The 26,085-nt window shown below is 35.0% G+C and overlaps 3 protein-coding genes across 3 annotated transcripts; 2 read left to right on the forward strand and 1 right to left on the reverse strand.

Annotated features, from left to right (window-relative positions):
* Positions 1-160: 160 nt before the first annotated feature.
* Positions 161-5,504, reverse strand: LOC145640762 (glutamate receptor 3.3-like). The gene is made up of 7 exons (XM_081691997.1): positions 4,951-5,504; positions 4,392-4,749; positions 2,946-4,291; positions 2,580-2,857; positions 2,093-2,124; positions 1,611-2,005; positions 161-885 (listed from the first exon to the last, which is right to left on the reverse strand). The coding sequence occupies exons 2-7, from the start codon at positions 4,648-4,650 to the stop codon at positions 412-414; spliced, it is 2,784 nt and encodes a 927-aa protein (XP_081548123.1). The 5' UTR covers positions 4,651-4,749; positions 4,951-5,504; the 3' UTR covers positions 161-411.
* A 2,593-nt stretch (positions 5,505-8,097) lies between these two features.
* On the forward strand, positions 8,098-14,420 carry LOC145638766 (elongation factor 1-gamma 2-like). Its single transcript, XM_081689776.1, has 7 exons — positions 8,098-8,253; positions 10,120-10,269; positions 10,354-10,414; positions 10,502-10,554; positions 10,690-10,791; positions 10,891-11,389; positions 13,670-14,420. The coding sequence occupies exons 1-7, from the start codon at positions 8,245-8,247 to the stop codon at positions 14,047-14,049; spliced, it is 1,254 nt and encodes a 417-aa protein (XP_081545902.1). The 5' UTR covers positions 8,098-8,244; the 3' UTR covers positions 14,050-14,420.
* A 1,096-nt stretch (positions 14,421-15,516) lies between these two features.
* LOC145638768 (putative protein phosphatase 2C 27) lies at positions 15,517-20,325 on the forward strand. Its single transcript, XM_081689777.1, has 4 exons — positions 15,517-16,295; positions 17,846-18,040; positions 18,892-19,097; positions 19,264-20,325. Exons 1-4 carry the CDS (start codon positions 16,050-16,052, stop codon positions 19,817-19,819), a joined length of 1,203 nt encoding a protein of 400 aa, XP_081545903.1. The 5' UTR covers positions 15,517-16,049; the 3' UTR covers positions 19,820-20,325.
* The last annotated feature ends 5,760 nt before the right edge of the window (positions 20,326-26,085 follow it).

The raw sequence follows: 26,085 nt of genomic DNA on the forward strand, positions 1-26,085 counted from the left end.
TATCTTCGTGATTGATATTCTGATCTCGTTTGCCATACTTGTTCCAATCATGCCGTTTTGCTTGATTTGGTGTATTCTTTGATCATAGGATGATGCCCTAATTGTATTGGGTTGCTTGATAATACGGGCCCAACAGGGTCATATGAATTTCCACCCCATCCCATGCTATCCTACAACCCCTTGGTATCCAACAAATCTAAGCTAGTTTGAATGTAAAACTCAAGAAACAAAAACAAAATAAAGATGTGGGTAAAATTTCATCATATATTCCTACGCTATAATTACTCATCTTTAATTTTTAATGAGGTTTCTTCATTTGCTTTGCACCAAAAAAAACTACACATGTATCAGAGAATGCTTCTAATGTGTGTATACATCAGAAACACTTTGTACATTTCAAGTGTTACAGATTTAGTCAGAGTCGCCGTCCCTAGAAATCTGAGATTGATTTCTCTTGGCACTCCTTTCAGATTCTTCGCCCCTCTCATCTTCAAATGGTGAATCCTCTATTTCCCGACTCTTTTTCCTTTTCTTTGACGGGTCTTTTTTCTCGTCGATCAAGGTTATAAGAGTTCTGAGTCGTTGCAAGTTGGAATTACTACCCTGAAATTCTGAAACTACTTGGTTTCTAGAAGCATGATGAAAACGGCGACAAATTCTTGTGAAGTATATACAAAGAGCAACAATACATGCTATCCCACAAAGTAGAAAGAGACCCAGGAAACTTTTTAGGTGGAGTTGGCTCGATTCGATCTCTGTGTTATCTTGGCTGCAGCTGCTTGTTGTCAACCACTTGTCATGTATTCGCTGCAGATCCCCGTTTTCAGATAGCTTCAAAATTGCAGTGGACATGTCGGGGGCTAGGGGAGAATCCCGCGGAAATGCCTATAAAAACAGATTTAAGTGAGACAACTTCCATCACATTCATGACTCGACATACAGTTCAGAAGTTTTGGCTTATGTATGCGCCTAAAATTTCACCTAAAAATATCTATACGTGCATCAGACAACATTCTCGACAGGCTATCAGTTAAACTATAGACACCTGGGAGCCTGGGACAATTGTGTATCATGCTTTTGAATTCTAAAACTCAGCTGAAAACTCAAATGTCATTTAAAGTTCAAAATTAATCTTATCATTCAACTAGTACTTGATCATCTGTTAGCCTTATATTATAGGAAACACAACCTAATACTATTCACTCTGCTTAATCAAGACTGGTTATAATACTATTTCAGACATTACCATATCAGAGACTTGTGTGACTGAACTTCTCAATCCTTACCAGACTTTAACACTAATTACGAACAGAATCCCAACTAAAAGAGCTTAGCACTTCATCTAAGCTGATTAAATGATCGCTAAATTATCTTTTGAAAATAAATTGGCCATTACTATACATTTTTTTTTTTGGTGTTTAGAGAGCCACAAGGGCGGGGGTGAGAATCGATCCCAGGATCTCCTGGAATCGGGAGGGAAGCTCTAACCACTTGAGCTATCCCTCACTCTCGGCCATTACTATACATGCCAAAGCGGAAACACGTGAACTTTGACATAGCACCATTCAGGGGAGGGGGGGGGGGGGGAGGGAGGATTAGGAGATACTTACAAAACCCCAGCCGCTTCTTGTGAACTCTGGACCTACAATTCTATAATCACACTGGCTCGAGAGGAAGAGCTCCACATATGGAAGTTCATCAACCAAAGCATCAATACGACCAACTCGTAGAGCTTCAGCGTATTCTTCAGGTGAAGTAAGTTCAACAAGCCTAGATTTGGATATATTCAATTCCTCTGTCAAGTACATTTGTGCAAAGGAGCCAGCCTGGTATCCTATACGTTCATTACCAGCTACCAAGGAGTCAATCCCCTTGATAGCTGATGACAATTGTTGCACTGTAAGAATTGAGGTTAAGCTCGCAGTATAACTTGAGGTGAGTATCAGAACCACAAAGAGCCATATGATTACTACCATCCGACCAAGGCAGCTAATAGTATTCTCCTCTGCAATTAAGCATATGATTAGCTACACAACTAGCTTATATAACTGAAACTAGCAAATAAAATTTTAAAAAAACACAGCAGACTTACTATGAGAAAAAGTCAATGTTGAAAAACTGAACCTGAAAGTACACAAGAAGTGAGATCAGAAATTAACATTCAAATGTTCGAAGTGTGCATCCTTTTCAATGACAGACAAGATACAAGAATATCATCCTCATCAATCACAATCTCAATCCCTAACAAAGTACACCATAATTAAATAATGCATACTTTCATGCCATTAACCATAACATGTATATTATGAGTATTATGACCAAACCTATGCCCTGTAGAAAGTTATACTGTCTTCAATTATCCAGATCAATCCACAGCTACGTTGTAAATATCTTAGACTATACCTCCCCTTTTTCTTAGACATGCCTTAAAGGATTACTCGTCAAGGCCTACCTCAACTACGTAGTATATAATATATAGCAATTATGACACTACAAAACCTAATGTATATAAAAGACCAATCAAACTAACATTTCTAATATACCATGTATACATTTTTTTATTGACTCATTGGACTCACCATAGAATAGTTATGAACTGCCTTGTGGGAGAGCCTCTGAACTCATCGTTTATCCTGTGCTCTAAAATCCACACAACCACACCAACAGTAAGGAACGAGAGAACAATGACACCCCACATTAGCGGTGAAAATGGCTCTAGAAAAGCCCAAGCTCCTGAATTTAGCTTCTTGAAAGGCGCCACCACCACTAGGCCAGATGAAACAAATGGTTGCGTAAAATCAACTATTTTGGTCCTGCTTGTGACAATAGCAATATCACCAACTGCAGCATCAAATTTCTAAAGCAACAAACATAATATTAGTTATACTTGTATGTGTTAGAATGAAAATGAACTTTCAACATTAACAGAACATAATGACACTCACACCAGCTAATATCATATTCACTAGGTCCGTGTAGTTTGGGTTTTTATGACCATCCCCGAAGGAAACAAACTCGTATGGAACAGGATATGGTAGCAAATTGACAGCAGATTGAAATACATCAATGCAAAACCCCTTGAACATATCATTGGTTCCAGGCACCCGAGAAACAAACTCCTTGAAACTAACCCGAAGAGGAACACCGATTTTCAATTGTGTACCACTATTTGGGAAGACCCAGCCACGAGGTGGAGTGGTAGACCCATCTGGCCAAAATACAGGGTGTAGGTGTTGATTTGCACTTGAACGATTAGGCGGTCTGCTATAGAGACTTTCTGGTAAAGTAGTAGATAAACCTGAATAATTAGACCAATAGCCAACTACCCGATATCCTGTTCCTATTACATTGATTATATCATATGCAGGGTCAACCAGAGACCTTTCTGAATTAAACTTTAATGGACCTGTCAAGCCCGTGATATTGGTCTTCAGTATACTGCTCAACAATGCTGGTCCTCCATCAAATTTGCGCATTCCTTGAAGAAAACGTTCACTGCTATTTGATGAGTGTAATTTCGTATCACTGGAAAATGAGACATTTCCACCTTGATTTAAATATGCATCAATTGCATGTGCAAGGATCGAAACTGAATCATAAGCATATAGAGCAAATGCATTCAATCCAGGAGAACCACCAGTAATACTTTTCCACCTTGAGGCAAAGGCTTTCTTTCTATTAGAATCTCGTGTGTGAGCACGCATGACAAGGAATCCTTGCATCGAATTCATCATGTCAGAAGGAAGGGGGGAATACGAATCAAGAAGAGAAGAAAGCCAATCAGTGGATATCCAAGCATATCCATTGCCTATCATCCCCAGATAACTGGCCACGTTGAATATTATACGGCCTGAATGAGAATTTACATGCAGGATAATAACCCGAGATTCAAGCATTGCAATCTTAACGAATATGTCCATTATATCACTCCGAGTAACACTAGTGGTTGGTGGAATCGCAGCTTTATACGAGATCCTGCCAAGTTTGTCAGCAAGAGCATCATCAAGAGCTGCGATACCATTCCTTCCATAATCATCATCATCGAACACAGCAACAACCTCCCTCCACCCATAATAATCAACCAATTCAGAAATTGCTGTCATCTGATAATAATCACAAATTGTGGCTCTGACAAAAAAGGGAGAGTTTAAGGGTGTAAGAGTTGCATCAGTAGCAGCAAATGACAGCAAAGGAGTTTGAAGTTCTTTAGCTATCAAAGTCACCATATGAGCAACTGCAGAAGACTGAGGGCCTATGATTGCCACGACTTCTTTCGCCATCAGTTGCATTGCTGCAGAACCCAAAATTGTCAGATAACACAATCAGGTGAATCTCCCTAACACATCAGTCTCCAAATAATTGAAGAAACAAACTTTCAGGGGTTGAAATACCTTGAATAAAGCCCAAAAACCCGCTGCAGACGGATTCCTTCATTATCAAATTGAGCTTGGTTCCATGTAGGACACTGGAATCGGAGTTGACATCATTAACAGCTTCCTGAAGTGCAATTTTAGCAACTTTGCCAATGCTAGAGTTGAAGTTAAACAGCGCCCCAACATTGATGACAGCAGGTCTTGCTGCATCATTACCAGCGCCATTCGAAACCACAAACAAGTAGATGAACAGAACACGAAATCGGTATATATTCATCTTAAACAATCAGGCATTGCATAATGACCTCTTCTCCACAAATTAAGAACCTCCAGAATCCAGAAAGCAATTTACTATTGAGACATGTAACTCAAACATCTGAAAAAATATAATAATCAAACAGCTAAGCAGATGGAACATGCAATACTAAACAAAACATAAAAACAATAAAACCCCACATCTTAATCAAAGCAAATAATAACAAGCATAAATGTACCAGAAAGTTAACATATAAGCATATAAATTGAAAGCTTAAACAAAAATTAGAAATTTCCAAGAATAGTAAGAGTTTGTACATACTTTAGAACATCTTCTTCAACAGCATAGTAGATTAATTTCCACTAATTATGCTCAATTTTCTTCTGAAACCCAGATTTTCTCCAAAGTATTAATAAATACACATCAATTCAAATGACTAGATTCTGATTTAAAAGGGAGAAGAAAGGAAAAAGATGAAATTTTGTCAAGAAAAAAGTGGTACCCCACATCAAATTCCTAGCCCAGAAAGAGAGTACAAGCATCTAATCTAATCTTTAATAAGAGTTTAATATTATATAGTATTAGATTTCTTGGAGCTGAAACCCAAGTGGGCAGGTAATCTAACTACTGCCCACATGAAATAAAGAACATATGACAGGAAATTTAAAATAATTATTGAAGGACAAATTACAATATGCTTCCTCTATTGTTCTTCCTATGCTACTCTATTTCAATCTTGACTATCAAAACTCCCATCATTATACCATTTTCAAAATTAGCTCTTGTTGATTGGTAAAGTCTTGGGACACTTGAACCCAAGATCGAACCTTGTATACACCGATAAAACCCGAACCCAATACCTCTTTTCGAGTTCAATTTAGTTGTCACGTTAATTAGCAAGTGAACTTAAAATACGACAATACCTATTCAAAGTTCAATTTAGATGTTGTGTTACCTAGTTAGTGAAGTTAAAGTAAAAATTGGTGAAAAAACCAAGTGGGTCAATAAAGTATACAATGAAAACTTACCAATACTAGCTAGAAGTTTCAAAGGGTGCAATCCAAATTCCAAACCCATTTTGGTCCCACAAATAATAATAATTGCATGGGGTCACAAAAAATTTAATCTTTACAAAAATGACATTGGATTTGAGATTTTTGAGAGGAATGTATAAAATGAAAAATCACAAGAAAAACAAGGAAAATTAAAAAAGATAGAAAGAAGAATAAGGGGTTTGAAGGAGACAGACGAAAGAGAGGAGAGGAGGGGATAGCAGGCCCCACGTGAAGGGGGAACAACAAAAAATTAAAGCGCAGGTGTAATTTCTGGTGTACTGTGCTCTGTGGATGATGATTTTTGGTGCAGCACTGATTCATTTTTGCTAGATCTATCTGCCTCATTTCTTTCTTTATCGATATTTGTTTGGTTTTTTACAATGACTAGAATAGACTCGGTTTACTATAGACCCAACCTTCTTGTATACCATACGAATGTTATTATATCATACGAGATGTGATTATATTACTACAAAAGTGATTATATCATTTTGAAACTGTTATGTAAATGTATAACTCAAAAAGTGAATTTATCATTATAAAAAGTATCAAATAGTAAATTACATCATTCAAAACATGATTTTTAAATTTTTTCATCCCAAAGATAATTATATAATCTCATTAAATGGTTTAATATGAGATTATATAATTCAAAATATGACTCACGAAAAGATAATTATATCATTAAAAAAGTGATTATATCATCCAGGATGTGATTATATTATTTGAAAGTGTCAAATTTTAGGTCTACAATAATTTATTGTAAACCGGGTCCATACAAGACCAACTGTTGATTTTTTACCTCACTTGACTTAACTCGACTATGACTAGTGTTGAGGTCTTGAGGACAAGGCAACAGGATGCCCGTCGTATTTCATACAAAGTACGGAGTATTGTAATTGTGGAGAATTGAATCGGGATTTATATTTACTAGACTATATTAAGTACCAAGCCCCATAAACAAAACAAACGTTTTATGAGTGCAGTTTTGTAAATAAATTAACAACATATTGTAATTTTAGGGTCGTTTATTAGACGGTTAAAATGACATTATTGTGATAAAATTTTAATAATTATGGCCTCATATTTAATGAAAAGTGTTGAATAATTTACGAAGTTGAGCTAGTAACAAAAGTTAAATAATTTTTGTAAAGGATAAGATAGAATGTTCATAGTTGTTAGCTTGTCATTCTATTACCAATGGTTAGCTAATTGTTATTGTTGGTTGTTAGTGTTACATACAATATCAATTTTTCTAATTAATTATTGTGAAAGTGTGACATTTGGGGGTTTTTTTTATTTTTTTATTTTTTTATTTTTTTTTATAACAAAAGCTTTGACTTCTCATTAAGAAAAGAATCCTTTAACAAAAAGGCAAAAACCTATTTCCTTGCTTCTCCCTTCAAGAGTATGTGCTTCATTTGTTCTTTGCTCTAATCTAGTCACAACTTTTTAACTTTGCACTATTCATAACAAGTAAGGGCCTATTCTCTTACGTTGAAATTAAGTTCAGTTCAGTTCAGTTGAGTTCAGCTCCTAATTTCCTTCTCTTATAAAATATTCATTTCATCTCAGCTCAGCTGAGTTCAGTCAATGAGAACAGACCTTAATTTTTTTTTTTATTATTTTTTTTTTGGCTCTAATTTAGTCACAGTGTTATAACTTTGCACTATTATGAAAATGGATGTTTTGTAAAATTGTTAGATTAGTAATATACCTTCAAACTTAATGTTATTTTGTATTATTTTTATTAAATACTAACACATGGTAAACATAAATTAGCAATACGATAAATGAAAAGGTTTAAAATGTTTCAAATTAAATAAAATAATAAGTAGATTTGATTTGTAGAACTAGTTCTTCAACGTTCATTTCGAGACATTCTGAAATCTCGACCCAAAAACCCCAACAATAAGTTAAACATGAATATACCTAAGTGTGGACTAACAAAATTTGGAGATAAATGGCTCTATCAATTAAAGAATGTGCATAAGTAAGTTAAAAAGATTTTAATAAACTCTATGCTAAAAAATTAAAAAAAGATTTATAGAGAACAATCCAAGAGCTACTCAAAAGCCCTTGTTGTAGGGGATAGAAATGGTTCTTAAAATCATGAGTTTCTCTCTTCTTTTCAAAGAAACTCGTAGATCACTCTTTTGTGTGAACATAACCTAAAGCCAAAAAATTAAATCAGAGTCCAAAAAAGTGAATCGTATATCTGATTGTAGATAGGAGTTGGACTCAGGTATGGACCTTGGTTTTGGTCCAACTCGAGTCCATAAGAAAGGTTCACATTCCCTAACAAACATGGACTCAAAATCCACCCTATCAAACTAGAATTTGATCTGAAATCCGATTTTAGAATCCAATTAATATTTGGATTGGACTTGGATCCGATTGTTAATATTGCCAAACCTTAATCCAATCAAAAGAATTTTCTCCCCAATTTGTTCATCCCGCTCTTACTCTCCCTTGTTCAGAGTAAACCACTACCTTTCTATTCACCTCTTTCTTTCTCCTCTCTCTATAAACCCTACAATTTTCACTGTTGCCCCAAATCATGGCTCTGGTATGCTTATGCTTTCTTCTTCTTCTTCTTCCTTGCTCTATTGTAGTTCACCATGCTCATACTAATTCCTAATCAATTAGATTGTTTTTTAATTTGATTAGGAATTAGTACTTTAACTAATTTGCTGTTTTTGGGATCCCCATTTGGATCTATGATTGCTGATATTAGTGCTTTACTTGCTAATAATGTTGAAATTACCCAATTTTAATTACTGGGTTTTGCTGCTAATTTATGTTTTCTTATGAATTTTTAATTTGGGTAGATGATTGTTGATGTATGGGAAGCTTTTGGAATTAGATGATGACAAAAATGGGGTTTACGTGTAATGCTTCTAATATGATAATCTTGAAATTATACATTAATTTATTTTGCCAATTGAATTCACATATTTGATTGGTCTAATTTGAATGTTAATTTGGTTGCTACCAAACAAAACATGCTTGATATTTGAGTTGCTATTTCTTTTCGTGATTTAGTTTCAACTTTCAAGTATGCAATTGGCTTATAATTGCCATATTATACTATTCTTAGTTAGTCCATGATATTATGTAGTTTTCACTCACTTTCTTAAGATATTAGCTTTACTAAGTGTCCTAGTAATGTTACTATCAATACTCTTGTCCTTGTAATTTCTACGTTTTTGTGATTTGGTATGAGTAGCTTCATTTTTATCCACCATTTGCCAATGTCGAATGTCTATTCGAATACTTACTGACTTCAAAATAGTATAGATAAGAGTTTAGGTATATTGATTTAAGACTATTTTTCTCTTTTATTGGCAAAACATTACAGGGAAGATTAGTGGGCAATGGTCTTTTTCTAGTACAAGCCACTAGCTTCTGGGCCGTTTCCACTAGTAGTCCATTGTCTTTATTAAATTCAAGGACATCGTTGTAGCTTTGATGCTGTTTATGATAGGAACGATCTCCTTCTTGCTTCTCATGAGCAAGGGCTTTTACTTTGTATTGAATATGTCCACATTTCCATCAATACACGAGCAGAGCTACTTTTTTTTTTTATATCATGCAAAATTTGCATAGGCTTTTTCCTGTAATGCTGTGGTTGCAAAGATTATTACTGAAAATTCTTTATTTGGTAGCTCTTTCTGTTTCAAGATCCATCCTAGATTCCTAGTGCTGATTTCTAACGATTACCTCCTTTACATGGTCAAAAGCTCTACCTTTCGTTGACCTTCAATTGACAACCTCAGATTCTGAAGGAGGTTTTTTTTTTTTTTTTTTTTTTTTTTTTAAGCTGTAGTTCCCATTTGTTTTTTCAGTTCTTAAAGCTTCTCCATCTCTTCTTCCATATCTCAGATTGTTCCAAAATTCTGAGACCTGAATGGTTGATCCTTTGAATATTAATTCATTTCTGCAGACCAATGTGCTCCACAAATTGGAAATGAATTCCACAAGCCAATATTTGTCTTTACCATCTTGCTTCTTAAAGTGTCGCATGGATATTTTTTTTGTTAAGAAAAAAAAAAATCATACAGAGAAGCTTTTTGACAGTCTCTGATTGCTATAAGTGCCTAAAGTGCAGGATTGCAATGTTTCAAAAACAAAAAAAAAAAAAAGAGTGCAGGATAGCAAAACCTTCCGCAATACCCACAGTCCCTGGATAAGTGAGCTTGAGTTTCTCTGTCCTTAGAGTGCTGATACTACTGCCTACATCTATCTTTTCTGCTCTTTTAAATAATTTGATTTTAGTCACTTCACTTTAACCTTTTTTCAACTTTGAACTTCTTTTGTATCAACTAGAGCCAAAGTAGTGAACAATGCTCACCTGATTGCTTGCTCAGTCCATTGACTCTTGGTTGGGAATTTAAGTTTATCTTTCTTATGACAAAAGTTTGTTTTTTCTCAGGTCTTGCATGCAGGGAACACAAATAAAAATGCCTACAAGGCTCTCATCGCTGCAGAATATAATGGCGTGAAAGTCGAGTTGGTCAAAGATTTTGAGATGGGTGTATCCAACAAAACGCCCGAGTTTCTTGAAATGAACCCCATTGGGAAGGTAACCTTTCTACCATGCAGAATTTTGCTTTCATTTCTCTTAAGGCCTTTCCTGATCATAGATTTACTTATTGTCATTTGGTAGGTTCCAGTCTTGGAAACTCCTGATGGCCCTATTTTTGAAAGCAATGCCATTGCAAGATATGGTAAGGTTAACGTTGCCTCTCTCTAGTTAGGGTCTTGGACTTATTTGCATGTGCTTGTTTCTTATTACTTTAATCTATATCTTGCAGTTACACGGTTGAAGGCTGATAGTCCACTCTATGGCTCCTCACTGATTGATTATGTAAGATTATTTGTGGCATGATGAATGTTTTTGTGATGCTTATGCCAAATGCGCGCATGGTGCTGCTTCAGTGCTTTGCATGGTTAATTGAAGTTATCTTCTCTTATAGTTTGTTTTTTGTCTTCTGCTTGTCAGGGCCACATTGAGCAGTGGATTGATTTTGCATCTCTAGAGATTGATGCTAATATATTGCGCTGGTTCGTTCCAAGGCTGGGATTTGCTGTATATCTTCCTCCGGTTAGTCGAGAATTTGCTTCCTCTCTCTCTCTCTCTCTCTCTCTCGATGTATGTGCTGTATTAGCCTGTTAGCTTATTTCATTGTTCTTTATATTGAAGGCTGAGGAAGCTGCCATTTCTGGAGTCAAGAGGGGCTTGGAAGCCTTGAACACACATCTTGCTTCTAATACCTACCTGGTTGGACACAATGTGACATTGGCTGATATAGTCATGACATGCAACTTGGTTCTTGGTTTTAGTCGGATTATGACTAAGACATTTACCTCTGAATTTCCTCACGTTGAAAGATATTTTTGGACTATGGTTAATCAACCAAATTTCAAGAAGGTTCTTGGTGAAATTAAACAAACAGAATCTGTTCCACCAGTTGCAAAGAAACCTTCTCAGTCCGTCAAGCCCAAAGAAGAACCAAAGAAAGAGGTCAAGAAAGAATCGACCAAGCCCAAAGAAGCTCATACACCTGTAGAGGAGGAAGAGGCTCCCAAACCAAAGCCAAAGAATCCTCTTGATCTTCTGCCTCCCAGTAAGATGATACTGGATGAGTGGAAAAGGCTCTACTCTAACACCAAAACCAATTTCCGTGAAGTTGCAATTAAAGGTACTGTGTCGTTCTCTGTTAAATGTTTTTTTTTTTGGAAATGCTTTTAAACAATCCCTCCCCCCCCCCCCCCTCGGGGCTCTTCTTTGCTTTATTATCTCTTCATCGTTACTGTCTTCTTTATAAATTCATCAACTATCCGTTCTCTTCTGCCTATAAACAATTCCCCCTCCCCTCCACCCCCCTGCAAAGTTCTATGATTAGTTCATGACCAACACTCTTTTTTGAGCTGTAAAACAATAGGATAAGATTGGTTAACTCTACCCTCTTCACAGTTAACACTCCCTTCTTTTCTTTGTTTGGTTGGCTGGTTTCATAAGCTTGAGTGGGATGCTTAATACCTGTGGACCTGTGGTTGTAGTTCTCGTGTATGAAGTCTAAACTATTTACCTGAACTTGTACTTTAAGCAAGTTCTGCCGCCACATTGGTTTTAAAATCATAATTGGTTCCATGATGCTGTGATTCCTGTGAATTAGAATAAAAGTTGTGAATCATAAATCTTTATTGCATATGGAAAACACATTTGGGGGCGTTTGGTACGGGGTCTGCAGTAAAGGGTAAGGGAATGAACTAGCTTGATTCCCTTAGTTGTTTGTTAGGTCATTTTCTGCATTCCCTTCCCCCTCTTGTATTCCCTACTTCCCTCCACCGTGATTCCCCACTCCCTCCCCCTCCCTGTTAATTCCATTGGTCCATTCCCTTTTTTTTAAGCCACCCATGCAACTCTGCACAACCACACCCATGGACACTACCACCAGCAATAACCACCGCAACTGTTCATCAACTTCCGCCACCACCACCTTTATCACCAATGCTAGTAGCCTAGTACCACCACCCTTAACAAATCAAACTGCACCCAAGTACCCAACCACCTAATACCACTTTCACCACCTCGTGACCACCCCTTTAAACCACCCAAAGCCAACCTCGCCCTCCCCAAAACCACACCCACCCACCCTCACGAAACCGCACCATCCACCCTCACAAAACTGCACCACCTTCCACCCCCTTCCACAAAAAAAGCAACCAACAACCATCCAGAAACCCACAACCCTAAAACAATTTAAATAAAAGAAGAGGTTAAAAATGAGTAACTACCTTTTCTTATCTTCAAATATGGCTTTTAAAGGTCAAATTTCACTGTGAGAACACTAGATCTAGAGTTTTATATTTAAATTTGACCATTAAAACCTTGAATTTGAGCTTCAATGGTGGTGATGAAACAAAAAGAGAAGGGCTGCAATGGCGGCAAGAAGAGGGCAGCGAGGAATGGCGACGATGGCAGGGAGGCAGCCACAAAAGGAGGTGGCAGCATATGAATGACAGATAAGGTCTTGGTGCAATAGTGAGAGGATGAAGAGAAGTGAATGACCAAATATTACCCAAACAACAATTTAAATCAAAGGGTTTTGTTTTCCATTCTCTCTTACCCTTTCTTGATCCCATTCCATTTACCCCCTTCTCTTTCTTGATTGGTGTAACAAGGTTTTGAGCCCATCTGCTATCCTTAACCACCTGATCTACAGAGGTCCTTCCGTATAGGGCTACTGTTAGACTGAAAACTATGTAAATCTAGCCTTTTGCAATTTGCATGTTCTGATAAAAATATAGCTCTTATTTATAAATTTTTTGGCTGTTGTCGATTCTTCTTAGCGTCCGACTGTCACTCTCTCATTTCTTGCTCTGCAGTAAGCATTTTTCTGTTGTCATCATAATCTGCTCTTCTTTTACCGCCTATGTACATATCAATTAATGTTCACGTCTAGACTCCATAGCAGACGTCGTTCTAGTTTTGTGAAGAGTTAGCTTGTAGATAGGCAATTGCCATATTCAGCTTTTCATGCTCTATCTTCTGAATGTTTAAACTTGTAGACTTGTAGTAGCAGATGAGTTTGTCCAGTGCAATAAATAGCATATGGTGATTAGTTTTGTGTCATTAGTTCTCCTTTTTGTATGAGGTAAACCTGTTACATCTAAGGATTTCAGTATGTGGGCTTATGCTCAATGGTTGCCCACTAATAGACATGTTTTAACTCTCATAGAAGTATCAGATATACAATCTGTATAAAGAACATAACATCTTAAACCACCACTGGTGAAGCCACTTTTGATTTTGTTGAAGTACGGTGAATCTTAGAACAAAAATGTCAATTCATGAATGTTCTTATCAAGAAGTTGAAGACTTGAAGCTCTATATCTTATTTGTTTCTCAGAAGAGGTGTGAAGTATGCATGGATTAATGCAATCTAACTTTAAAATCTCTATTTTTTTATTTGCAGGATTTTGGGATATGTATGATCCAGAGGGCTACTCTTTATGGTTTTGTGACTATAAGTACAATGAGGAAAATACTGTCTCATTCGTGACCATGAACAAGGTTGGTGGATTCTTACAAAGAATGGATCTTGCTAGGAAGTATGCATTTGGCAAGATGTTGGTGATTGGATCAGAACCCCCATTCAAGGTCAAGGGTTTGTGGCTCTTCCGTGGACAAGAGATCCCTCAATTTGTGCTTGATGAATGTTATGACATGGAACTTTATGAGTGGAAAAAGGTGGACATCAACGATGAGGCTCAAAAGGAGCGTGTCAGTCAAATGATTGAAGATTACGAGCCTTTTGAGGGAGAAGCTTTACTAGATGCCAAATGCTTCAAGTAATGGGTGTTTTATGGCTAGGGAGGCTATGTAGTGGTGGTTTGGTGATGCATACACATATCTGCTACCTCACACTTTCAACTTTAGAATTTGGAGGAATTAATGATTTTCCAAATATTGCTAGAGTTGTGCTTTTAGACGTTTTCGCAGGAGTCATCTGGTTGACAATACTGGCTTTTAGATGGTTTTGCAGGGTCAGGATCTTAGTCACCAGGTTAACAATACTATTCCTTACTGCTTGCTTTTCTAGGTAACCCCGAGGAAAATTTGATATGATAAACGTAATAGTGTGTGACTTTGCAGTATAACATGTTATGCTTATTATTTTACCTGAGAATGGTGATACATTGGGCATTCTAGTTGCCATGTTCCAAGGACTATAGTTGATGTATACATTGATTAGCAAGTTTTAAAAATAGTTCTATAAGTAAATAATGTACAACCCAAAATGGTTTCGTGTTTGGGGTACAAGAGCGAAGAGTCGGCCACAGTCTAATGTTTGAAAATTGAGGTATAATTTAAAAAAAAAAAAAAAAAATTAGTTTTTTTTTTTTTTTGACACCAAAGTTAATAATTTCTTTTGTTACATTTGGATTTTATTTTTATTTTTATTTTTATTTATTTTTTTATTTTTTATCCAAGAAAATCAACTAAGGGTATGTTCACTTTAATTTCAATTCAGTTTAGCTCCAATCAATTCAATTCCTAATTTTCTTCTTTCATAAACAATTTATTTCAATTTAACTCCAATTAGTTCAGTAGATCATGTCCTAATTTCTAACACATAGTTAAATTCCTATAAGACAAATTACACTGATTCCATGATAAAATTAATGTCATTTGATTAGTAAATTTATAAGTAATGGTGTTAAGAACTAGGTAATAAAATAATAATCGAGCAATACTCTAGTTTGTTTAATAACAAAAAAAAATGGCTATAATATCGAATGATGCTATAATTTGTATTTTAAAATGAAGCATGAATCAACAAACTAATTTCAAATGAAATAATTATTTAAATACAAATATTACCTCCGTTATATATTATTTACAACGATTTGATATAAAGTAGAGAGAAAAATTATCTGATCGTTGTAAATAATATATAACGGAGGTAGTAGTTATATCATTTAGACATTGTTCATAACGATAAGAAAGAAAAAAGAGGGGGTTGGTGGAAGCGGGAAACAACGAAGACCGGGTAAAGTCGTTTTCCCGCTGAGAGAAAAGAATTAACTGTCAACTTACTCCGACTATCCCTTCTTACAGCTGTCTTTTTTACACCTACACGTGTCCACCTCACACCCGTCGATCTTCTCGTTCACATTAACGGCCAATAACCAACCTAACCAAACATTTTCAATTTCCTTTTTTTTTTTTAAATTTCAAAAAGATCCAACGGCCAGGGACGCTTGATGTGGACCCCACACATCCTCCCCACTGTCAACGGCTACTCAACCAATCCCATTTCGACGCGTGTCATGCCTCAACCACGTCTCCTACCTCTTCCTTTTTGTCTCTGGCCTGGTTTTTTTCTCTCTCTACTTTCTCTCTCCTATTTTTGTGGCCGACCTCTCGCTTTTCCTCTCTCCTCTTCTTCTTCTCTATTTTCGATTTTCCATTTTTTTTTTTGGGTTTGTTCTTCCCTTTTTAATTTTGATTTTTGTTGAATTGATTGATTTATTTATAATCATTTCTTCTAACTACCTATGATTTTCTAGGGTTTCCTTTCGATTCTATCCTTTTCCCCCTTTTTTTAAGGGGAAATTTAACTTTTCATTGTTTTTTTGATGTTTTGTGTTGAGTTTGATCATCATCAATTTCGGATTTGGAGGCTGGATTTGGTTAATTAATTTCCAATTTTGGAAAATTTGATTAGGTTTTGTGATCTATTGTTACTGATTGATTGATTCTGGGTTTGAGATTTGATTGTTGGAGTTAAGAGCTGAGTGATCGTAGTTTAATTTTTGGTGGAAATTGATAAATTGGGGGTTGATTTTTGTATGAAAGAGGAAAGAGTGAATTTATGTTCGAGAGAAGAGATCATGGCAGCAGGTGCTGAATTTTCACCAACATTTACAATTATAGAAACAAGTTATAATAAAGAAAATAATGCATCCAAAATCAAGGATGATGAGTGCTTGGATGATCTCAAGCAAACTACCAACGCTAAGCCTCCTAGGCACATCTCTGTTGTGCGCCATTCCATGAGCTCTATCACTCTTTCCCCGCCTGCCGCCCTCGAGACGGTATAATCCTTACTTTCTCTCTTATGTGCTTAGTATCATCTTATTCAATTAAGCATTTCTTGTGTATAATAGTATGCTTTGTTTGTGGCTGCTCAATGTTATGATTAGTGTGATTATGTTGGTTATTACTGCTTAAGATGCCTTTGTTTGTATCATTGAATGGATGATGTTGAATACGGAGTGATGGAACGGAAACAAGAGTATACTAAATGTGGAATTTATTACTAGATACCCGTGTTCCCGTAATTGAACAGATGATGTTGAACACGAAGCAATGAAATGGAGATGAGAATATACTATATGTGAAATTTAGTTATTGGAGAATAGGATGAATTTTTTAGATGGCGATGAGCACATAATTGAGTTACTTCTCTTATTAAAAAGAAGAAATACCATAGAGTTGTAAGAGACCTAGGAGTAAGATAGTGGGAATTGATTTTGAAGATTAATGGTTCTTTTGTTTTGGATAATAATGAATAAAATCAAAATTGATTGTAAAACCATTTGCAGCTTCTATTGATTGGGAAATGTGAAACACTTTTTCGACTTTAGATTAAGGGTCTGGATTGAGCAACCTTTGATTATTAATTTATTAAAGGAGTTATTAGTATGGCTGCATTAATTGGACCCACTAAGCCACCTTCAAACAGTTTGTTTCTTTTTCCTTCCTTGAGGCATTTAGGTGATATTGATGTATATTTTGTAGTTTATGACACTATATAACAACATTTACAGTTGTTTGGATTAGAAGAAAGGATAGGGTATCGTGAGTTGAACTAGGGAAAAGGAGGAAATTAAATAGGACTGAGCCTTTTCATTATTCTTTAATGAACAAAATGGTTCTATAATCGGGTAAAGTTAGAAGGAAATGGACCTGGAGTTAGAACAGTACCACCCAAAATTCGCCTCTGATTGGTAGGAATTAAGTCTGAGGTAACTCTTTTTAATAACAGCACTTGCAAAATTGAGGAGTGGCTTTTCCCCATCTCTTCATACAACCTGTGTCATCTGATAGGATCAAAAGGACTTGGGGGTTTCATTGTGACCAATTGGCTGTTGTTTACGATCTGAGAATGAGAACAGCATCAGGAAGCAATTACTCCATATAAGAAAGTCATTTAATTGGTTAACAAGTTTAGAATCTTGATAGTCTATCTCCACTTGTAATGACTGGATTTTAGCTGCTAGAACTGATTTATATTTGTTTAGGGTGTATGTAGTTCTTTATTGCTTTATCTTAAAAATGCTATATACTTGCATCACCAGGCAATTGTGCCTAAAAAGCTCAGACTTGAATAATATATTGAAAGACAAGCTTCTTTTTATTTTATTTAACTATTGGAGATACTGGGGGTAGAGGATAGATGATTTGGGTTTGTTTAGAGATGAAAACATAAGGCGTGCCAAAGTGGGAAATATTTAAACATTTTTAGCTTGAAATTAAGATTTCTGGAAGTTTTTTTTTACGTTATAATTTTATAGAACTGCTAACATGAACTCTATATATTTGTTGCAAATCAACATTTAATTTCTTATATTTCTGTTTATAGGACTCGGATGATGGGTCTGTTTGCAGTAAAACACCTTCCGATGAAAAACCTGGGTTTCTCCCTGTATATCGCTCTGGAAGCTGTGCTGAAATAGGGCCTAAGCAATACATGGAAGATGAGCATGTTTGTATTGATAATCTCCGCGAACATCTAGGTGCATCTGATGATTTTCCTTGTCCGGCAGCATTCTATGGGGTTAGTTGCTTTTTCAAAGCTGTAAAATTGTTAGATTTAGCATAACAAATTGTTATCAGGTTTAGAAAAAGAGAGGGTGGGTGGGGAGGCTTGGGATGATTTATGAACCTGTATTTCAGGTGAAAGTGGGTTTCTTGACATCGTATGAAGTCGCTTGCTGTCTGTTCCTGGTGCAGCACCTCATGTAAGAATGTGGTTCAAATTTTTGGGAGCCACCTGCTATTGGCTGCAAATGCAGCTCCTGCTTATGAAAAATGAATCAAAATTTGTTTCATAGTCAATTATGTAGGTCTGTATTCATAAAGTAATTGTTCTGAAGGAAAATCATGGCCTTTTTCATGTTCTGAGAGAAAGTACCCTTATTGCCCATCTCAGAGTTTCGGTCTATCAATAGATAAATTTTTACAATACCACTGAGTTTTTTGCTAAAATTTGTACTCCTGAAATTTGCTGTCCGTGTTAAACTTTCATTGTGACACATGGTGTAGTCTATCAATCGAGTTTTAAACCATTACTTGAACTCATGAAATTTGTCAGACTTGCCAGAAGTATTTAACCCTTCTACTTCTTGGATCTGTGCCTTATTGCCTTGGGTGTATAGCACTTAAGAAGAACCCAATTTAAGAGACCCATGCCTTTTTTTGAAGTCCTCACTCCGGGGACTAATGATAAATTCAAGTATTTGAACTTCTTGGAGATCTTTGTTTAAATTTAGTCCTGTTGGAGCTTGGCTTGTTCTCATTTATACAACTATCATCTTGCTATGGTATATGTTGCTGTGCTAGTGGGATTTTAGAAGAAAATCTACTCTTAAATATTATGAATCTGATAATATTTTCCTTTATGAATAGGTATTTGATGGCCATGGTGGAACAGATGCAGCTTCCTTTGTTTGTAGCAACCTTCTCAAGTATATAATTGATGATCCACACTTTTCAGTTTCTGTGGAGAAGGCTGTTAAGAGTGCCTTCATTAAAGCTGATTATGCTTTTGCTGATTCTAGTGCTCTTGACATTTCTTCTGGCACCACCGCCCTGACTGCCCTAATTTTCGGAAGGTAAGCTACATTTATGTTCTGGTACAGAGAATCTCGTATTAAATTCACTTTTAACATTCTGATAAGTTATGATTGTAGAAAAGGCGGCACATATACCTGGTTTGTTACTTTCTATAATATGCCTGCCTTTGTGAAACTAATTTATTGTATGTATTTCTTTGTTAAGGACGATGCTAATCGCTAATGCTGGTGATTGTCGTGCTGTGTTGGGAAAACGAGGTAGGGCAGTTGAGCTATCTAAAGACCACAAACCAAATTGCTCATCAGAAAGACTTAGGATTGAGAGACTTGGCGGTGTAGTATATGATGGCTACCTCAATGGCCAGTTATCTGTAGCGCGTGCTCTTGGAGATTGGCATATGAAGGGCACGAAAGGTTCCTCTTTCCCCTTATGTGCAGAGCCCGAATTGCAGGAACTGGTCTTGACTGAAGATGATGAATTCCTTTTATTGGCCTGTGATGGCCTTTGGGATGTGATGAGCAGCCAGTGCGCTGTAACAATTGCTCGGAGAGAACTCATGCTTCATAATGATCCTGAAAGGTGTTCTAGAGAACTTGTCAGAGAGGCACTCAAGCGCAACACGTGTGACAATTTAACTGTTGTGGTTATTTGTTTTTCGGCAGATCCTCCTTCTAGAATTGAGATACCTCCCACTAGACGGAGAAGTATATCGGCTGAAGGGCTGAATCTATTGAAGGGTGTATTGGATGGTGTCTCTTGAGTTTTTGGGTAGCAATTGTGAAATTTTTACACAAAGAATGGAGGCTGCTTTTTATTTGAAGCAATTATAAACTGTGAAATGGATTTAGGCCTGTCTATTAAGAAGCAGGTGCAAAGAACTAAGGATATGCAGCTATACAAGCTGACGGAGGGCTGTTGAGGCAGGGCAGAGTGCTTGGAATCTGGGAATGTTGTAGATGGGCCTATTATGAGGATGAATTGTGTTTCAATTCATTTAGAATCATAGTTATGTAGGATGTAATTATTCGGCGATCATTTTTTTGTGCACCAGGAAATAGTAGCAGAGTTTATTTATGTTGTACAACCAGGATAATTGTTTAGTGCTTGTAGTTGAATAGAAACATTATTTCTTTTGCCCCCATTAATGTACGCAGCAGCTGGATTGGGGGGTATATCACTTGTTTACTACCCTCTTTGTACGAAAATTGCAGTTACATTCTCGTTCAACCCATTGAAATTAAGAATATAACATGATTTTCAGATTGACATATGATTCAAAATAAAAACCAAACTCCCCAAAAAAAAAAAAGAAAGAAAATATTTAATAACTTTATATTGTGTCTAAATTAAGCAATTACAGCTATACTCGTTTTTTTTTTTTTTTTTTTTTTTTGTTTGGGGGGGGGGGGGGGCTAGATATGAAATTGCGTGGAGTTTTAAGTTGTTTAATAAAATTAGCAACTTTTGTGTGTAGTTGGCCACACCATATAGCCAGTTAAAACATGAGTATCCCCTGACCAGGTAACCCCTAATCGGTCGAGTTACCCCTGATCGAGTGACCCCTAACCGACCGAGTAACCCTTGACCAAAAGTAACCCCAACTATTCTTTCAAAAAAAAAATGTGGTTGGCCATACAGTGTCATTTTGTCATATTGCGTGGTTAATTATTACTATATGCTAAGAATTAGTTTTCTTATTCAATCAATTCTGGTGTAATATCTATCTTGAAGCCAAATATAAATTGAATAATTATCAATGACTTATCATACCTATGTACATAAGTGACACGATTAGCAATAAACTACGGGTCAAATCGGTTTGATTTGAGTTCATAGTGGGTCATATTGGGTTCAGGTTGAGTTCAAGTCAGGTCAAATCGGTGTTGATAGATTTGTCTTGATTCTTAGTCTTCAATTACGTAATTTTTGTAATGCATAGCTTGAAATATTTTACCGAACACATCCCAATGACCTCATAGGCTAATATTGTGGCTATGTTTCTCATGGTGAGAAACGAAATTTGTTTCTCATGGTGGCATTTTCGTGAATAAATCAACAACTTTTTCAGTATTGTGGGCTCCACAGTTAAAAAAGTTGAATAAAGTTGTTGGTTTATTTACGAAAATGCCATGTGAGAAACAAAATTTGTTTCTCATGAGAAACTGGGGCATCATCTAGTTAAAAACCTTACATCTTAATTAAATTTCTAATCGACCCCTTAATTAACACTCCAGACTCCACCATCACTACACGTGTAAACCATCATTGAAAACCTAACTCCCTTTGGGTCCAATTTTAAAAGTTGAGTCATAATAAATTATCGTGTCCACGCGAGTTGGAATCTGAATCGGATTTTTTTACAACGAATTGAACGGGGTCTAAGGACTTGTTTTCTTCACTTGAAACAAGGAGGTCTTGCCTGATTTTCAGAAGGCATGATCTGAATTTGTATAACTGATCTGATTTAATAATTTAACTAAATTTTGACCGCATTTCAACACTAATTTATTAAGAAAAACATTATCGATCAAAATGGAACTTGTTAAATTCGTTACATTATGAGCTTTTCAAATGTGTAATTTTCATAATTTTTTGTACTACGCAATTACTATATTGAGCAATAACTAAATGATAATCGCTTTCTCAAAAAAAAAAATGATAATTAAAATTTTTGATCTCAATTTATTAAGGAATAAGCAATAAATAACTATAATAAATTAAAGAGAACATATCCTAAACCCCAAAATCGTGTTTCAAAAAATTAAAAAATCCCCAATAAATGTTGTTCCGAAAGTAAGTCACTCTACCCATCCCCACATCATTTTCCTCCATCCATTTAACATATGTAGTACATGTTATAATATAAAAGAAAACACATTACACAACTCACCCCACTAACTCCTCCATTTATCATTGATTTCTCTTGATTCTAGAATGGTAAATGTTATTGATGACGATGAGATAATGAATTGAAATTGACTAATTGAGCTTGTTAAGAGTTAATTTGTCCGGATTAATATGTTTGATTGATTTTATAGTTCCAGGTACTTTTAGTGCACCTGATTCAGCATGATGGTGTTGGCAACGAAAACAATGACGATTCTAACATTTTATATAAGTTGGTTAAAATTAAGTCAAAATTAAATAAATTATATTATAGTTAATTATAAATTAACAAAGTACATGAAACTACGTATATATTATTGACACATGCAATTATGGTTATGGCTATTAATAGATTTATCACAAATTTATATCACTCTTCTCATCATATAACTAATATATAAAACTAAACTTTTAGTACAAATTGAATTTTAATGTTATTCAAAATAAATTTTACTTCATCCGCCCACAATTATGTGCAACAAAGGAATATTTTATATCTCACAAATAATACCTCTTTGTTGCACATAATTATGGGCGGAGGAAGTAGATTATAATTCTCAAAATTATCATATAATTTTTTTTTTTAATCAGAATATGTTTTGGAGTGGTGGAAGTACTTCAAAACGTAAAATATCCATTTTTAATATATACCAATCAGTTAAAATAGTATACTTTACAATCTAATACTTCGTATAATTTTATTACTAGGTAGACTTATCAATCATGGTCGAGTAAGGTCATGAGTCATTTCGGATTGGGTTACTTTAGGTTACGGGACAAGAAATGTTCAACCCTTGCCCAAAGTTTTGGGTTCGGGTCAACCCTACGGACTTTGAACATTTTTTTTATTTAATTTATTTTTTGCTAATTTGTTTTAATGTATTTAATTGAACATTTTCACCAATATTATTATTAGTCATTACATGGCTACTAGATAGCAAATCATCACAAAAGTATATCAATTGCTAACTAATTTTGTATGACTACTCCCAGCCAAGCACGCTTAACTTTGGAATATCTTAGTATATGAGCTCCCTAAAAAGAAGATGCATCTTGTTGATATGAGTAGTATATCAAATCTTTTTAAAGCAATCATGAGGGGTATTACAAGTGGTGTTTGGGTCCAATTAACTTTAATTGGGCCAATCTATAAATGTGTTAATTACAAAAGCCCAAAACAAAGTTCAACTTTCCATTCAAGTGCAAAGTCAGTCAAAGGTCCAGTTAATGTGGCAAGCTCATTTGATTTGAGGCTCATTTATCTATTTGGTAAGGTATAAAAACCTTCACTCTTCTCTCTCTACATTCATTCACATTAAGCTTCAAGCAATTAATTCTCTTGCATAGCTTTCTCTCTCTAGAAAAATTGAACTGACTTCGACATCGTAGGGGCCTTCCTCGACACAACCCTCTTTACGTGTGTTTGCCCAGTCATAACTTTACATGTGTATTTCAGTGAATTATTGTGCTGCAAACTCTTTTGCATCCCATTTATGTCATTTTTAAACTATACAATCATTGCTACAGGGCATTATGACTTATGAATATGTTATTGCTATGCAGACTCAAAGTGATGAACCACCTAGACTAGTGGCGGATCTTGGATTATTTTCTTTTGAGGGCCAATAATATTTAACATAATTGAAAGATTGTTTTTGTCATATTAAGTCAATGATATGTGACAAAATCATATTAAGTAGACAAATATAGTATTGTATATGATTGTGATTTGTGAGAGTAGTTGTAAATAGGAAAAACGTCATACTTTTAAAGGGATTGGAATGGGGTTTCTAGGTAAAATTAAAAAGAATTCAGTTATATTTTGTAAGTAGTTTATTGGGCTTTTACATGTTCATTTACTTTATTAGACTCAGCTTATATATACTTCATGCTTTTACGTTACAAATTTTTCCCTAGACTCTAATTTAGGGAATTATTCCTACAACCCCCCCCCCCCCCCCCCCCACCTTACTACATCGTTTCATCCCCCGCCATTTTTGTAATTTTTTTTTTAATCTTTCTATTCAGGCAATTATACAATGATTTCCTTAACCTAATTTCCTTTTTTATTTTCTCTCTTCTTTTACCTATTTCATTTTCTCTCTTTGCTTTCATGGAGATTTGTAGCTCATTTTCGTTTGATCGTGACCATGATTCTAGCTCAATTGCTTTCGATCGTGACTGTGATTCTATTTTTCCGCCTGGAGTTGGTTAACTCGACTCCTTTACTAATCAATGTGAGTAATTTTTCATTCAATCAATCAATCAATTTTGATTATGCTCTGTTTTTCGCGTGTAATTATTCAATTACATTTTTTATTTCATTGTTTTACTAATTGTATAAATTATAATTTATGTAAGTTCTGTTTTGCTAATTGTTATTGATGTTATTTTTTGATTCATAGTTTGGTTGCATTGTTGTTGTATATCAATTGTTATTTGTTGTATAATTTTTTGATTCATAGTTTTGGTTGCATTGTCGTGATTTTATTTTATTTTATTATGATGTTATTGTTTGATTGATGTTTTTTCCAGTTTTGTGCATTTTATATGAATATCTATAGTTTTATTCAACTAATTCCATCAGTGTTTTGCGTCATATAAAAATATTGCAAATTGATATAATACTCATGTATGTCAAATTATATATTCATTTACGTTTACATATGTGTAACGTAATTCATAATTATGTAATTATAAATGTTCATTTATATGTTTTATTATCAGTTTAATTATTATTTTTTGTTCAAAATAGATGTTCATTTATGTAATGATGAATAATCATTAACATTTTACATGTGGTTATTGTATTGTTATTTATTATATTCTTTAATATAATTGAACATTATTGCTATTGTATGTGTTCATTTATTATATTTTTTATTATTACAGTGGGAAAAAAAAATTAAAGGATGCTATTATTTTTCAAGAAGCAACTAGTTCTGAATTTTTTGGGAAGCAATTTCCTTTTGAAGATGTGGCTTATGAATTATTAAATGAATATGCTTTTAGAAAGGGCTTTGGAATTAGAATTGGAAAAAGTAAGAGGCGAAGAGATGATTCATTCTCTATGAAAAGATTTGTTTGTACTAATGAGGGTTTTAAAGATGATAATTGTAGGATTAAAATATCCTATGAGAGACTTGACATAAGGATTGGTTGCTTAGTTTTTATTTAGTTTAGTATTGATCATTTAGGTGTATATACATGTACAAGACATAAGATGGTCCATAATCATGAAATGATTCTTGTTGACAAGAGATATTTAATAAGGTCCCAAAAGGATATTTTAAGGAAAACATTAATTTCATTTCTACACTTAGATTGAGTGGAATTAAAGTTTCTGATTCTTTGAGAGCTTTGAAGAAGGAGGTTGGAGGTTCTGCTAACCTTTGTTTTACCGCTCCTGGTCCTTATAATGCTATTTCGGCTGAAAAGAGAGCTAAACTTGAGGGAGGGGACAACAATCAACTATGCAAAAAGACAAATTGATGAAGCAGATTTCTATTATGACTTTGAACAAGATGAAAATGGTGCATTGGTTAGTTTTTTTTGGAGAGATTGAAGGATGATGAGAGATTATCATTACTTTGGTGATTTGTTAGTCTTTGATACTACTTATAGGACCAACAAATATGGGATGAGGATTATTAGGGGGTTAAGAGGGATTTAACAAGTCTTCTATTTGTTTAGAGGGATGAGGATTATAAGGGGGTTAGGAGGGGGATAAAAAAAAAAAAAGGGAGTTATCCCTCCAAATTAATGCAACTAAGGGGGTGATATAAGGACTGGGAAAGTGGGAATTAAATTTAATGGGTAAAAGACTTTTCTACCCTTAATGAAAGAGAAAGAAGAGAGTGAAGAGGGTTAATAAGGGTAATTTTGTATTTTTATTAATATTCCAATCTAATCCCAACCTATACCTGGAATACACTATTTTTATCCTTATCTATCTATTAATTTCACCTTATCCCATTTAATTGCATCCCTCCTACCAAATGCCCCATTAGGGTATAAATGTCCTCACACTATTTTTAAGAGTTCAAAAGAAGTGGCAATTAACATTAATAATGGCAAATAAGTAAATATGCAACTTATGATCTTTTGAGGCAAATAAGTAAATAACGGCAAAGTCAAAGG

This window comes from Chenopodium album, chromosome 7, assembly GCF_948465745.1.
Source record: "Chenopodium album chromosome 7, dcCheAlbu1.1, whole genome shotgun sequence".
NCBI lineage: Eukaryota > Viridiplantae > Streptophyta > Magnoliopsida > Caryophyllales > Amaranthaceae > Chenopodium > Chenopodium album.

Bases quoted from the DNA above. Each gene is read 5' to 3' on its own strand.
- LOC145638766 (XM_081689776.1), top strand. The intron at 10,415-10,501 runs GTAAGGTTAACG...TATATCTTGCAG, and splicing joins CAATGCCATTGCAAGATATG to TTACACGGTTGAAGGCTGAT. The intron at 10,555-10,689 runs GTAAGATTATTT...TCTGCTTGTCAG, and splicing joins GCTCCTCACTGATTGATTAT to GGCCACATTGAGCAGTGGAT.
- LOC145640762 (XM_081691997.1), bottom strand. From the start codon at position 4,650: ATGAATATATACCGATTTCGTGTTCTGTTCATCTACTTGTTTGTGGTT. The intron at 4,292-4,391 runs GTATTTCAACCC...TGGGTTCTGCAG, and splicing joins GTTTTTGGGCTTTATTCAAG to CAATGCAACTGATGGCGAAA. The intron at 2,125-2,579 runs GTGAGTCCAATG...GTGTACTTTCAG, and splicing joins CAGTTCATAACTATTCTATG to GTTCAGTTTTTCAACATTGA.
- LOC145638768 (XM_081689777.1), top strand. From the start codon at position 16,050: ATGAAAGAGGAAAGAGTGAATTTATGTTCGAGAGAAGAGATCATGGCA. The intron at 18,041-18,891 runs GTTAGTTGCTTT...CTTTATGAATAG, and splicing joins GTCCGGCAGCATTCTATGGG to GTATTTGATGGCCATGGTGG. The intron at 19,098-19,263 runs GTAAGCTACATT...TTCTTTGTTAAG, and splicing joins ACTGCCCTAATTTTCGGAAG to GACGATGCTAATCGCTAATG.